Here is a 12885-nt window from a genome sequence, read left to right as displayed (position 1 = left end):
TTTCGCAAATATCCGACCAAAACAGACAGATTTCTTGCAGTTGCTTTACGAAAGAACGATTCGCTTTAAGGAAGCTACAAACTCTTCTTTTTTCTTTTTTTTTCTATGCAAAAGAAAGACCAATTTTCTAAAGAAAACTTGTCTTTTTGCATACGTCTATACTACTCAAAATGTAAGATGAAGTAAAAGTAGATTCACAAAAACAGCACCCGTATCAACTAAGAATCTATTTAATTTTTTATGGTGAGAAAACTTTTTCTTGCCTCTAGACTTACAATTTTTGCTACTGTAGGTGTTACGTAGCCCTACTCTGCAAATATAATAATACGAGCTAATATATGTATATAAAGTCAGGTCGTATTATTACATTCGTTCATGTATATATACGAACCCTTATATTAAGACAAATAATTTTGTTTTTTTCGCATCACTTTAGTTGGTTCGTTTAGTAACGGTTTATTTCATAATCCCCTGTTATTTTGTAGCTACAGTACTGGAAAAAATACAGATACACACATACAAGAATTTAAGCGCAAGCACTTTTGGCCGCGAGAAGAAATAGTAATGAAGACGATTCGCACTATTTTAATACTTTATCACTATATTATGAATCAGGAACGCCTTTGGACGTGTAACATATACAAAATACAGGTTTGATGTTAGGTAATGTCAATGATATGAAAGGTTGTTGGTAACACTGACCAATGAAGAGCAAAATCGTTTTTATGAACTTGAGAAAAATCATGAATATTTATTTACCATAATTCTAAAAAACATTTGCTGAGCTCACCAATTAAGTACTAATGTGGGCTACACGCTGTTTTGAAATGAGCCTAATTATACTTCTGTCTGCTTCTTGTTTTCCCTATTTTCGTTTATTTAAAAAGCCACCTTACTTTTGCCATAGCTACCTTTTAAAAAGGTTTAAAATGTTATAGAGCTTCAGTTTGCAATGAGCTTGGTTGTTGGTGAAATCTCATAGATTACGTAGAGATCTTCAATTGTGCAATTCTTTCTAGCTACATTTTTCAGTTTAATGTTCTTTTTTTGTTGAGAAAGTATCTTCTTCCTTTTATGAAAAGTGGCTGTAGGAATTTCGATGTGCGGTATTAAAATCTAGCTCTATTGTCACAGACAATTTATGAAAGCAAGTGTGTGCCATAGTAATACATATGAATCCAGAACGTCACTATATATAATACAACGTATGCACGACTTCCAATTTTGTTAGTTCGTTCATGAAGGTTCGTTTTAAGCTATAATGTTTTACGCTGTTTGCCCTTTCCTATCGTTGTTTCCCTTACCCAAAAATGCGCCATAAGCACGACCTGAAAATAAAAACATCTATCCGAGGTGGAAATCGAACAAACCCTCTACCGCGTGGTTTATCTGTGCGCTGTTTTTTGCGTCAAGCTGAAAAGTGATTTTGCTTCTTCATAGTTGGTTGATTGCAGACTATGCTATTAGAGAATAGTCAACTGCGGATATATCTCGCTCAGCCGCTGATGTTTCCTAATTATATTCTGTAGAGACGGAAAGAACTTCAAAAGTCCGTAAGCAAGCTCATGATGAATGGTATTAAAGCGTGTTATTAAAAAATTATCAGACGTGTGCTGGATACATAAATATGCTATCACGCAATTGTCTATAGCAATTAATACGTCCTTTATACGATTTCATGGGTAGGAAAAAGATACCTTCGTTGATTTTTTTTCTAAAGCTGCTTCACATTCGCATGCGGAAATATTGTCTATCAGGACATTAGGTTTAGTAGATTGAAGTAAATTCAGGTGAAGTTTATCCACTTTGTAATTAGTGCAGGCTCGTCGTCGCCACCCGCGAGCGTTGACTTACGATTTGAAGCTTTATTTCGACTCAATTTGTGATTGGAAAAACCTAAGTATCAGTTGTCAACATGTTTGTCGCGGCGCGCTCTATTCTCGCAAGTGTTTGTCGTGAATCGCGTCGCTTTGCTTGCTCGATTAAACCTACGCCTACTAATGCGACGTCAGCGATACAACAGCATGAACATTTAACAGAAACGAAGAATGGTTCTAAATTACCTCCCCATGATCTTCGCCAAAACCAATTAATCTACGAGACTGAGCCAGTAAAATATTGTATAGACGATTTTAAACACTTAATCAAAGATGAGACGGATAAAAAACGAATACATCTGATTCTTCTTGAACGGTTGGAACGAGAAGACTCAGGCCAGATGCCTCGCGTTATAAAAGAAAAAGATATGATAAATCTCATGGGTCTGAGGTCACCTACTCAAAGGTCTTCATACTTTCGGTTAGTTATCATATTGTCACATTTTTGTTTTGTCTATAGTATTATGTTGTAGGAGTACAATTTGGAGTGGCAATAAACTAAATAGAAAAAAACTTGCCTCATAGGATACATGTGACTGCGAACAAAAAGCTATGATTATGCATCCTAAACTTGCTTTGGAAAGATCCTAAGAGCTTCTTTAGACGACCAAATCCACAATAACTCTTTTCTGAAATCTGTTTTATTTTTATTTTCGTCCCGTTGCAAAATTGGGAAAAGATACTCTCTTTGAAAGAATGCAAACAACGTTTTTTAAATTCTTAACAATATATACGCCGCTTCCGAAACAAAAGTGTTTTGTCTGACCCAGGCAGCTTGTTTCTCATTGATCTTCCACACTCTAGATTTTATAGAAAAGATATAACATTTTTGAGGCCAAACTAATTAGAAGCCAATAATAAAAAAGCGATAGCAAGGATAAACAGGGCAACGTAATAGACAATTTATGGAATATTGTTCAATCCCATTTCTGAATACGGAATTAAATACCTTTGCTTAGGCGAATTGTTAACGAAGTTACGTTCTAGCTTACAACTTTGAAATTTTAATTCGTTAATAAATGTACATATAAAATGCACGTTGGACTTACGTTTTTATTTAATCCATAACCTGTCTGTTCGTCTTATTGTTATCGGCAATTACAGCTATCTGTTCAAAACAGAAATGAGTGAAGCTAATGCTAAGGCTAAAAAGGAAAGACGCCGACTTGAACGGGTGTCCTTACCGAAGAAGCCTACCAAGATGGATAAAGGTATTTTTCCAATTATTCGGGACCAGCAAGAACTTCTTTTCTATAACTGGCGACTAGCAAGCGCTGCCTTGTTTGGTCAGAAGCTTGTCCTTGATTGTTCCTTTGAAAATGTTATGCGTTGGCAAGACCTGAGCAGCCTATGTCAACAGCTGCAGCTTATCTTCGCCGCGAACAAGGTAACTGCATAAGGTATATCCGTGTCTACGTTTATTAATGTCTCACTGCAATGCTTTATTTTAATTTTACAAAATTAGAGAGCTATGGCTAAACGCTGTGATTATAGCCCATCGTTGTCTTTGCAAAACACCGTCTGTTTAAAGCCTTGCGCGTTGTGTCGAGGACAGCAGCAATGTCACGCCATTATAGTACGGAGCTTTTAGCAAAATGAGTAAGGACTTAGCTTTTATGTAAGCCCAAGAAATGTGGGTTTAATGATGTTTAGTTTATCGAACCGTTTGGCATATCAATGCTCTTGTATGGAAGCACTTCTTTTCTATCATTCTATATTCTAGTTAACGGGTTCTTTATATTTATTGTGATTGTTGCTTTTTTCATATATTCTTTATGTCAATTGCCTCTCGCGTTTGGTTGTTGACGACTTATGCATCCGAAGCTATCACGAGATCCGTTCGACTTGATTTTATCCGACATCCCGAAAGGAGGCCTGATGGATGAAGCAATCGATCGCAGATTTCCCCAGATGAAGACTAAAAAATGTCTTATCACCAAGAGCTACGATAGCTACCTGGATATGTTTCCACCAGAAAAACTCGTCTACCTTTCACCAGATTCGACCAATATCATGGGAAAATATGATCCGGACGCCATATATGTGATAGGTGGAATTGTCGACGTGTCAATGACTAGACCTCTCTCGCTCGCCAAGGCTAAAAAACAACGCATACAACACGCTAAACTGCCATTGGGTCATTATGTGCCTGAATTTAGGCCTGGCTCATCCCAAGCGTTTGCGCTCCATGTGATTGGTGACATTCTGCTAACGTTGAAAGAAACGAATGACTGGAAAGCGGCGTTTTCAAAAATTCCGTCACGTTACATAACTAATATTAGGAAAACGTTTGCTAATCGTAAAAGTCGACTCCCATTCTGTTCTAATGGTACTGATCGTTACAATAATAGAAACTTCAAATAAGGCATCTACTAATCGCTTAGAAACATCGATTTATACAAAATAAGGAGTAATATGGGGAAGGGAAATCGAAGATGGGAGATTAATTTAGAATGAAAGACGCATAGTTAGCCATAGGGTTATCTGTATAAGGGGACGTTTAAAAGGAGAGAAGAGGACTAGTGGAATTCCTAGCAAAAGGTACAATATACAACGTATTGCTAGTTTATTATAATAAAGTTTTCAATTCAAATTAACACATAAGCATTATATTTTCATTTTCTTTGGGGCAGCTTACAAGACTGCCGCCACTTTTTCAAATCATACTGGTCTCCTCTATCTGCAGACGAAAAATTGACACGCCGCGTGCTCCAGCCCCACACAGGCGTTAACGAATACACTCCTAACAACAAAATAACAGGCGCAACACATTCGATTCGAACAACGCGCAGCTGAACGCCCTTAAAGGCTCAGGCATCGAATGAAAGCTTGTATATCATTCGCATTACCTTAGTCAGTGTAAAACACTGTCGGCTATACCGTTATACCAATACCATATCCCATTCTTATATAGCGTAACGCTGACTCAAGTCAGCCAGCTGTTAGTTTTGCAGGTATAAAGAAAGTATACGGACCACTGTGGCTATATTTTAATTATACTTCTATACTGCATGAAGACATCAGGACCTTCAGAATCGTTCTTGTAGCTACCACGGAACTCTTCAATGGTGGAGCGAGTTATGCACCAAGTGAGGAAAGGATCTCTCTATTTACCCGTTGTGTAGGTTGAATAGGCCTGAATATAAGCTGGCGATGTTTGCTGCGGTGCGCATTTCAGTAGTGGGCTTCCACAATAAAGTACGTCTCTTGGCCGATCAAATTGGAACTATATCAAGAGCGTCAGCGATAAACACATCCTCGCAGACACGTTCAATGGGATCCGAAATATCTCAGAACAATGCTTCTGAGAAGTTGCAAAAGAAGACGATTGAGGATAATTTCCATGGCCTTCACACCGATCGTGAGCCTGTTAGTTACCAAGTGAATGACTTCAAACAATTAATCCGAAACAAAAATGATGCAAAACGGATACATCTTATACTTCTTGAATGTCAAGCATTGTTTGAAACGACAAGTCGAATACCTCCTGTTATTGAAGAAAAACATATGATTGAACTGATGCAATTACATTGTCAGGTTCAGAGATCACACTACTTTAAGTAAGTTTTTGCGATTGTAGTGGCTTTCTCATCTCTACTAACGTTAGAAATAGAAGAAAACAACACGAGTAGAACTTCTCACATTGTTTTTAATTGTATCATTGCAGCGGAATTCACTATAAAATAAAGAATGCACCTTATACAATTTAAATATTATTTGTAAAAACTTACCAGTGGTTTCTGGTACAACATATAACTATATTAAAGCATCTTGTTAGACATAAGACAGCCAAATGAAGCATAATAAGGCATATTTTTTATTTGTAAAGTAGCATAGATGTTTAGTTCATTCTGTTGGCTGGATACAAATAATGAAGAGCATATATTTGTTACGTGTACATACATGTTATGAAATGTCATAGAGAAAAAGGGCCTGGTGCTGTTTGTTTGGAATCACATACTAATACAATAGACTTTACAAGGTTACATAAAGGAATAACCAAAATATATTTATATACATATACTAAACATCCTTATGCATCACAGTCATGTTTTCTATAAAAATATGATTTACTTATTAACTTATGAGTCATACTTCTACGCTAGAAATACGCTATTACTATATGTCTTTAATATTCTCTATTGTCGCTATCTCTCATTTGCAGATATATGTTTATAACACAAATGAGACGAAAGAATAAACAAATCGACAAGAAAATGCATCGCTTAGAGTCGGAGCTAAAGCTAAAGCCGCCTTTGCAAGGCAGCATTTTATATCATTGTAATGATCCTCTACAGCATGTTTTCTACAATTGGCGATTGGCTAGCGCTGCCTCATTGGGACAAAAACTTGTGCTCGATTGTTCATTTGAGCATGAAATGACTCCAAGGCAGTTTAGCAGTTTCAGGACACAGTTGCGGTTTACATATAATTACAACAAGGTAAGATGTCAAAGCGCGTAACTGTTCAGGTCTGTGCAAGTTTATACTTCATTTTTATATCAGTGCATATTGCAGGAGGAAAAATATGTAAATGGCTGTTCAGCAGTGCTAACTAATAGAAAAGAACGTTTACGAAAAATGTGACTATTATGACAGCGAAGTAAATACAGGGAGTGCCCAAGAACACATAATTTTTCTGATAAAGCAAATATGTAGAAACTGAGCTTGAGCGTCAGTTTTTTTGAGACGCATTGCGCTTTACTTAAATAGTGATTTTATCTTTCTATTAATTCCATTTTTGCATGCTGTTGTTGGTTATTTGCTTCGTATGCCCACTATGTCGCTACTTCGCATCCGTACATTCAATGGACATCGTGCGTCAGATTTCTCGCGATCCTTTCGATTTAATCTTATCGGATATCCCGAAAGGCGGGTTATTGGATAATGAGATAGGCAAAATATTTCCTCATATTAACAAAAGCAATTGCCTCATCACGAAAAGCTACGAAAACTTTCTCAGGATATGCCCGAATAAACGCATTATCTACTTATCGCCGAACTCGGAAAAGATCATTACAAAATGGGATGCTGACGCAGTGTTTGTGATAGGCGGAATTGTCGACACGTCACGATCGAAGAGACTGTCAATTACCAAGGCCAAACAGATGCAGGTTGAGCATTTCAAACTGCCAATCGGCCACTATATATCGCAGTTTTCATTAAATTCATCTCAGACATTAGCCATTCATGTTGTTGCCGACATTTTATTGACGATCAAGGAGACCAACGACTGGAAAAAAGCCTTTTCCAAGGTGCCGACACGTTTCAAAAACAACATTGAGAAGATAAGAGCTCTTCATGAGGTTAAAAATAAAACCCACCTTAAGCCGAAATTCCGTGAATGGTAATTATGAGAAAATAAACAAGATATTGAATGCTTTCACAGTGTATACAAAATATGGAAGAGAGAGAGAGAGAGAGAGAGAGTTAAATAATAGTTGAAAGTTACTGTGAACTCGTATTGAATAAATTAGCGAAAAGATGGCAGCCAAATATGTGGTCAAATATAGGTCAAAACATAAGCTGCTATATGCCGTATGCAAGGTGATAAATGAATGCGAATATAAAGCAGGTATTATGGAAGAGGTAGATCGTCTATACTTAAGATTACACTTCGCGGACTATAAATGATATGTCTAATTAACATCAAACTAACAATTTGATGTTTTGTGCTTTGACCTAAAAGATCATTTGTAGTTTAGCGCACATTTTATCGTGAAATCACCATACTGTCAACAGTAGCCAAGCTTGTTTATATTTGTTCCTTTTGATGAGAGAGATTCGCAGCTAGAGCTGAACGGTACCTTATATAAACGTACCTAGTCGACCCTCGATCCAGGTCAGTTAGATCAAAAGGGAGAACGGACGTCATTGTCGGATAAACATAAACTACAATATATACAGAGTGATAATTTTAGATTGAGTTTTTCTTATGACTGTACTTTACAAAGCATGAATGTTTCAACGAATTTATTTGCAATCGTTAAAAATGTTATTTTTGACGATGATGTTTGCTGGATGTAACCTCCGTCCGTTTCAGGTATAGTTTCAATTTAGAGCTTGATTATTTCAAAAATATTTCTTCTCTAATCCCCAGATAATTGTCTAATTAATGGTAGGTACTGGTAAATGTAGGTTCATTAAAGTGTTGCGTATGTACGCTCAATATAACATAAGAATATCGCGGAATTGAATGTTAGGTTAATAGTAGGCCGAAACTCCAAAAATATAAAGGTTCAAAATAATCAAAAAAGTCTAAAAAGTATGAAATGTGCGAAGGACATTAGCTATCTGAGTTTACGTAAACGACCCAATCTGCAATAGATACTTTCCTTCCCATAGCAGTCTTTTTTTTACATTAAGAATCCGGGATTATCAAACATGTTTTTTGCGACATTTTGATGAATTATCGAGCTGCAAAAAAGTGTAACGGCAGTGAGTGTGGGTGATTAATATTATTTCAAATGTTAAAAATTGTGACTCGCTTAAACTTACTTTAAGAACATAACAAAAACTTTTGCACTAAGTGCTGACGTCGTTCAGTATAGTAACGAGGATAGCGGACAGCAGTAGGTTTGTCTGCACGTAAACCAAAACGCTTGTCCAGCTCAACAGAAAGCTATACCTGAGTTCTGCAGTCTGATGGCCATTTGATTCATATAGAAATAGGCTAATTCGTTTATAAGTTTCAGGCCATAGCATGTAGGATGAAATGTACTGCGTAATTTCTGACAATGAATGCCAGGCAATAGCATTATTTGCACAATGTGATCTTTTTTATATAATAAAACGAAATATCAAAAACCGACCTTTTAATAACACTATGTTAGGTAATATGCAGTGCTTTGATGTTTTGTTATGATGTTTCTTATACCTTAAATTGAGCAAGGTTTGAGTCCAACGCAGGTCTTCTCTAGCAATCAAAGGAACCACTGCAATGAAAGACAGTCTATCTAGTAACAGGGCTTGGTAGGCCTGTTCTGCTACACAATATATATCACAAGACAAAGATACATTTTGCACATTAAGGAACTGCCTAGCCCTGACCAGAAAGAAATATTAAAGGAAAAAAGCCGTGAGTTATCTCTGGTAATTAGGGCATCGTAACGCTTCTGCTAATATGTTATGTAAAATTATACTGACCGGCTAGATTTCGGGCTTTCCCTGGATAAATTAGCATACTTCTATATGAATCAAATTATTTGCTATGAAATTCGATAGAGGTGAAATTGTTAGCAGGGAGGAGATGTTTTGCCGTGTACGTGAAGTAAGAAATATGGGGTTCTACGGAATAGGTTTAAATCCTGAGTTAAGAAAGATTCGCGACGGTTACGGTGTTGTCCTCGCTGGGAATGGAAGGATCGGATAAAGCAGAAAGTGGCGGAGAAGCACAAGGCGATTAAGAAAATACTTATGTTATTCAGCTGCAGGCCAGGCCCAAATCATCTGTGCTAATGAGGGTAAATAAATTAGGTCCAAGTGTAGGAAGGCCGCAGAAAATAAAGCTCATTTATTCACCTTTGAACTGACTATTGGAACAGATCATCTTTGGACGGTCTTTACATTGTCTTCGGTTATCCCAGGCGGTGTCTTGGCAGTGAGTCGATATCATGATGGACAATTGAACCGACGTGGGAGGACATCGAACCCACATACAATTAGATCGTGGTGAGTGGTAATTCTTAAGCATTAAGTAATAGCAGGTTTAAGCAATATTTATGGCTATAAATAATGGAAAATTTACGGTCATAGAATATTTAACATTGTTTACTATTAGTTAGTAAAGAAGAACATAACTATTATTAGCATTGCATTAAAATACAGTTGTAAAATCTGCAGATTTTTAGAGCCGTACTGAAATTGTCTTCCATTTTTTCCCGAACCGCCTTTCACCTTTAGGTCATTAAATAGTCGTTATACTGGCCACAACTCTAAATGAGAATAATATAAAGGGATCGAACGGGTTCTTTTGACGCTGTAAATCAACCAATCTCCGCGTTCGCTAACTCCAGTGCGAAAAGCTTTACGCTGCCTTGAGAAAAGTGCCAATGCATTTTATTCAAGACAATTGACGGTTTACTAAAACATTAACTTCGTATTGTAATTTCAATCAGTAACTTAGTAAGTTTATATGTTTATATGAGCAGAAAAAAACTTTGTTTTCCCTTGGTCAATTCGTATTTGGTACAAAGTCCTTGCATATTCCAATTCGTAAATCCTATACCAGTGCGGCTACAGTATAAATGAAACTAGAAATTTAGTTCATCTAAATTTTACTACTGATTGCTTTTGTACTTCTTCTGTGCGAACAACAGTTAAACCATTGCTGTTCTTTGAACTGTACGCCTCAATGCCGGCATTTCCGAATATCAGCTTTGCCACCAAAAATATATGAAATCTTATAGATATTTAAAATGAGATTGCACAGCCAGAGCAGTATGCTTGCTTTCTTTCCCGGTTATTGCAATCTGCGGAATGTAAATATATAGAAAACAGGTCAGATTATTCCTATATTTACTGTGTAGGTGCGTGTCGGGGTTAACGGGTACACAAGGTTCACCAAGTGAACACCTGGAGCCTTCGAGTGCTACCACCCTTTGGATGATCATACCATACGGTACAACTACGATATTGAGCCCATAAAATATTGTCAAAGTGACTTTGAACAACTAATCCAAACTGAAACAAATGCCCGGTTTGTAAATTTAATACTTCCTGAACTTGAAGCAACTCGTGATAACTTACAATTTACACCTAAAGTTGTTTATGAACAAGGCATAATTCGTTTGATGGAACTGCATAGTTTTAGTTTGAAGACCATATTTAAAATCAAAAACAACATTATTATTTGAATCATCGAGTATTTAATAGAGAGCTGCTATTAGACATTTAAAAAAAACTTCTTTTTAAATAAAATACATTTACAACCCTGCAGTCCAAAATCATCTTTTGTAAGCACATTGACTAGGTATTACTAGAAATGATCAAATATCGTTCTATATATATATATATATATATATATATATATATATATATATCTCAAACGTAATTAGCTGAAGGACAAGCTCATTCAGGTCACAAAATGAGAGCTCTAATAATATTCCGCCCTTTAAAATAACTTTTTTCTCTGAAAAAGCCCGAAAGGTAAGCTTACTCATTTTTACTATTTAGCTTTCAACATATAATTAAGCATGTGTAATTTGTTTGACTGTTTATGATGTGATACGTTTATGTGGCTCCAATCTCAAAATTAAATGTACCAAAACTGAGTTTCTGATACAACATGTGTGACAACTATTAATAATGGATTCGTCGGTAAATTTACATTTTGGAGAGGCCGTCCTGATTCGGGATTGCACTTTGTTGACCCTCCTTGTATTTTTCTTTCGCTGTTTATTTAAGCAAGAAATGGTTCGAATCAACCAAAAAATAAAAAGGAGCAACGATGTTTGTAGCTTGAAGCGCATGTCTGGGGGCCCCCAGGGATGGAAAACGGTATCTTTTCGATAATTCCGAATTCGCGATATCACTTTTACTGTAATTGACCTCTATCAGCGCTTCCGTGCTCAACCAAAAGCTGGCTCTCGACCGATCCTTTGATGAGGCCAAAGAACATCAATAGTTTCGGGATGCAGACCCAGCATTCACACAACCTGAATAAGATTCAGTAAAACTGAAATAATTAATGTTATGTTGTGTAAATCAAGCGAACCCACTGGCGGCATTCCGACAATATATAATTAGTTTAACCATGATGAATTGCATTGAATGAGCAGGTTGCATTTCTCCTTGTGAACTTAGAAATCGATACGATAAGGCTAGAATGTGAAACACAGGTTTGCAGCACCATTGATTTAATCACAAACCTATCGTAAACAGTGGTGTAATCCAGATAGCTAATGTACACTCTTCAAGTGCCACTGGCATGGTAACCATAAGTTATCGGTAATCAGTCATTCAAATTCTAAAAACATACTGGCCGCAAAAACTATTGCACTAATTGCACATTTATTAATGTTAACTAACGTGAGTAATCCCACACACCACACAAATATCACAGTTAAACATAGACGTGGAATGGCAGTCTGCAAAAATAGTGGCAATTTAGGTAAAGGGAAACCATTTATAAAGAAAGTAAGGAAAAGCTCGAATTATATGTATCCCGATACTGTCCGTGCTACCCCGATACATTCTATTATTACGTATTGTTGGCAAGTGCTACGGCGAACTACAAGTTCATGAGTTTATTGAAGTACATCTATAAACAGGTAGACTGTGTTTGCTAATAGACGCTCATTACTTCACGACTTTTTTTATCTGGAAGTTATTTTAATTATACTACTAATAAAAGTATTTCTAGCCGTGTTGAGTAATATATTAAGTTTTTGGTGGGTAATATATTAAGTTTTTGGTGGGTAATATATTAAGTATTCATTGCATGCTTTCTCTGTGGCCCACATCTTTTCCATACGCTACTAAACGCGCGGTAGTTGACAAATATCCCGAGACCCGTTTGATCTTTCGAAATGAATTTTAAATAAAGAAGTCGAAGACCCGAAAAATAACAGACCGGAATTCGGTTAGATTATCGGTTCCAGGAAATTCAAAAGAGGTTAGAATGTAGGGTTCCGAATAAATATGGCTACTACTAATAAGATCGCAATAGCGAGAGGTGTGGGACGTTATGAGGTGAAAGACATCAGGAGAAGGCAGTAATAATTTAACGAAGGAATGAGACGGGTTTTTACGGCAAAGTCGAAAGAACTAGGTTTAAGGGGCAGGTGTTTCAATACAATTTGTGCTGTGCATTGAGCTGGTGTGTTGTTAGGAACTGTGTAAACGTTTTGAGGCGATGTTTTTATACATTAGGATCTGTAATTGAAACGGGCGGCAGAAAGATTGATTGCTAGGAAATTTGCTAAAAATGCCACAAAATGCATTTATCTGATTCTAGGGTTATATGTTCGAGACACAGATGTTCTTTTCTGTAAGATTTTTGTTTTTTT

The 12885-nt window shown here is 36.6% G+C and overlaps 2 protein-coding genes across 7 annotated transcripts; both read left to right on the top strand.

Moving 5' to 3' along the window:
• The first annotated feature begins 1333 nt into the window (after positions 1–1333).
• Positions 1334–4481, top strand: LOC111259074 (tRNA methyltransferase 10 homolog B). 5 transcript variants are annotated; one of them, XM_022830765.2, is made up of 4 exons: positions 1334–1549; positions 1822–2298; positions 2982–3264; positions 3702–4481. In XM_022830765.2, the coding sequence occupies exons 2-4, from the start codon at positions 1916–1918 to the stop codon at positions 4239–4241; spliced, it is 1206 nt and encodes a 401-aa protein (XP_022686500.1). In that variant the 5' UTR covers positions 1334–1549; positions 1822–1915; the 3' UTR covers positions 4242–4481. The 5 variants fall into 5 exon arrangements, with proteins under 5 accessions (XP_022686500.1, XP_022686503.1, XP_022686501.1 ...); XM_022830768.2 differs by having other exon boundaries at positions 1817–2298; XM_022830766.2 differs by having other exon boundaries at positions 1334–1553.
• Positions 4482–4607: 126 nt separating this feature from the next.
• LOC111259073 (mitochondrial ribonuclease P protein 1 homolog) lies at positions 4608–10813 on the top strand. Of its 2 annotated transcripts, XM_086967717.1 has the most exons (5): positions 4608–5437; positions 6043–6319; positions 6703–7223; positions 9463–9547; positions 10405–10813. In XM_086967717.1, exons 1-4 carry the CDS (start codon positions 5031–5033, stop codon positions 9491–9493), a joined length of 1236 nt encoding a protein of 411 aa, XP_086823843.1. In that variant the 5' UTR covers positions 4608–5030; the 3' UTR covers positions 9494–9547; positions 10405–10813. The 2 variants fall into 2 exon arrangements, with proteins under 2 accessions (XP_086823843.1, XP_022686497.2); XM_022830762.2 differs by lacking the exon at positions 10405–10813 and having other exon boundaries at positions 9421–9495.
• The last annotated feature ends 2072 nt before the right edge of the window (positions 10814–12885 follow it).

This window comes from Varroa jacobsoni, unplaced genomic scaffold (assembly GCF_002532875.2).
Source record: "Varroa jacobsoni isolate VJ856 unplaced genomic scaffold, vjacob_1.0 scaffold_290, whole genome shotgun sequence".
In the NCBI taxonomy this organism is placed as follows: Eukaryota; Metazoa; Arthropoda; class Arachnida; order Mesostigmata; family Varroidae; genus Varroa; species Varroa jacobsoni.
Note: the sequence above shows the minus strand (reverse complement) of the source record. Positions and strands in the feature narration are given on the sequence as shown.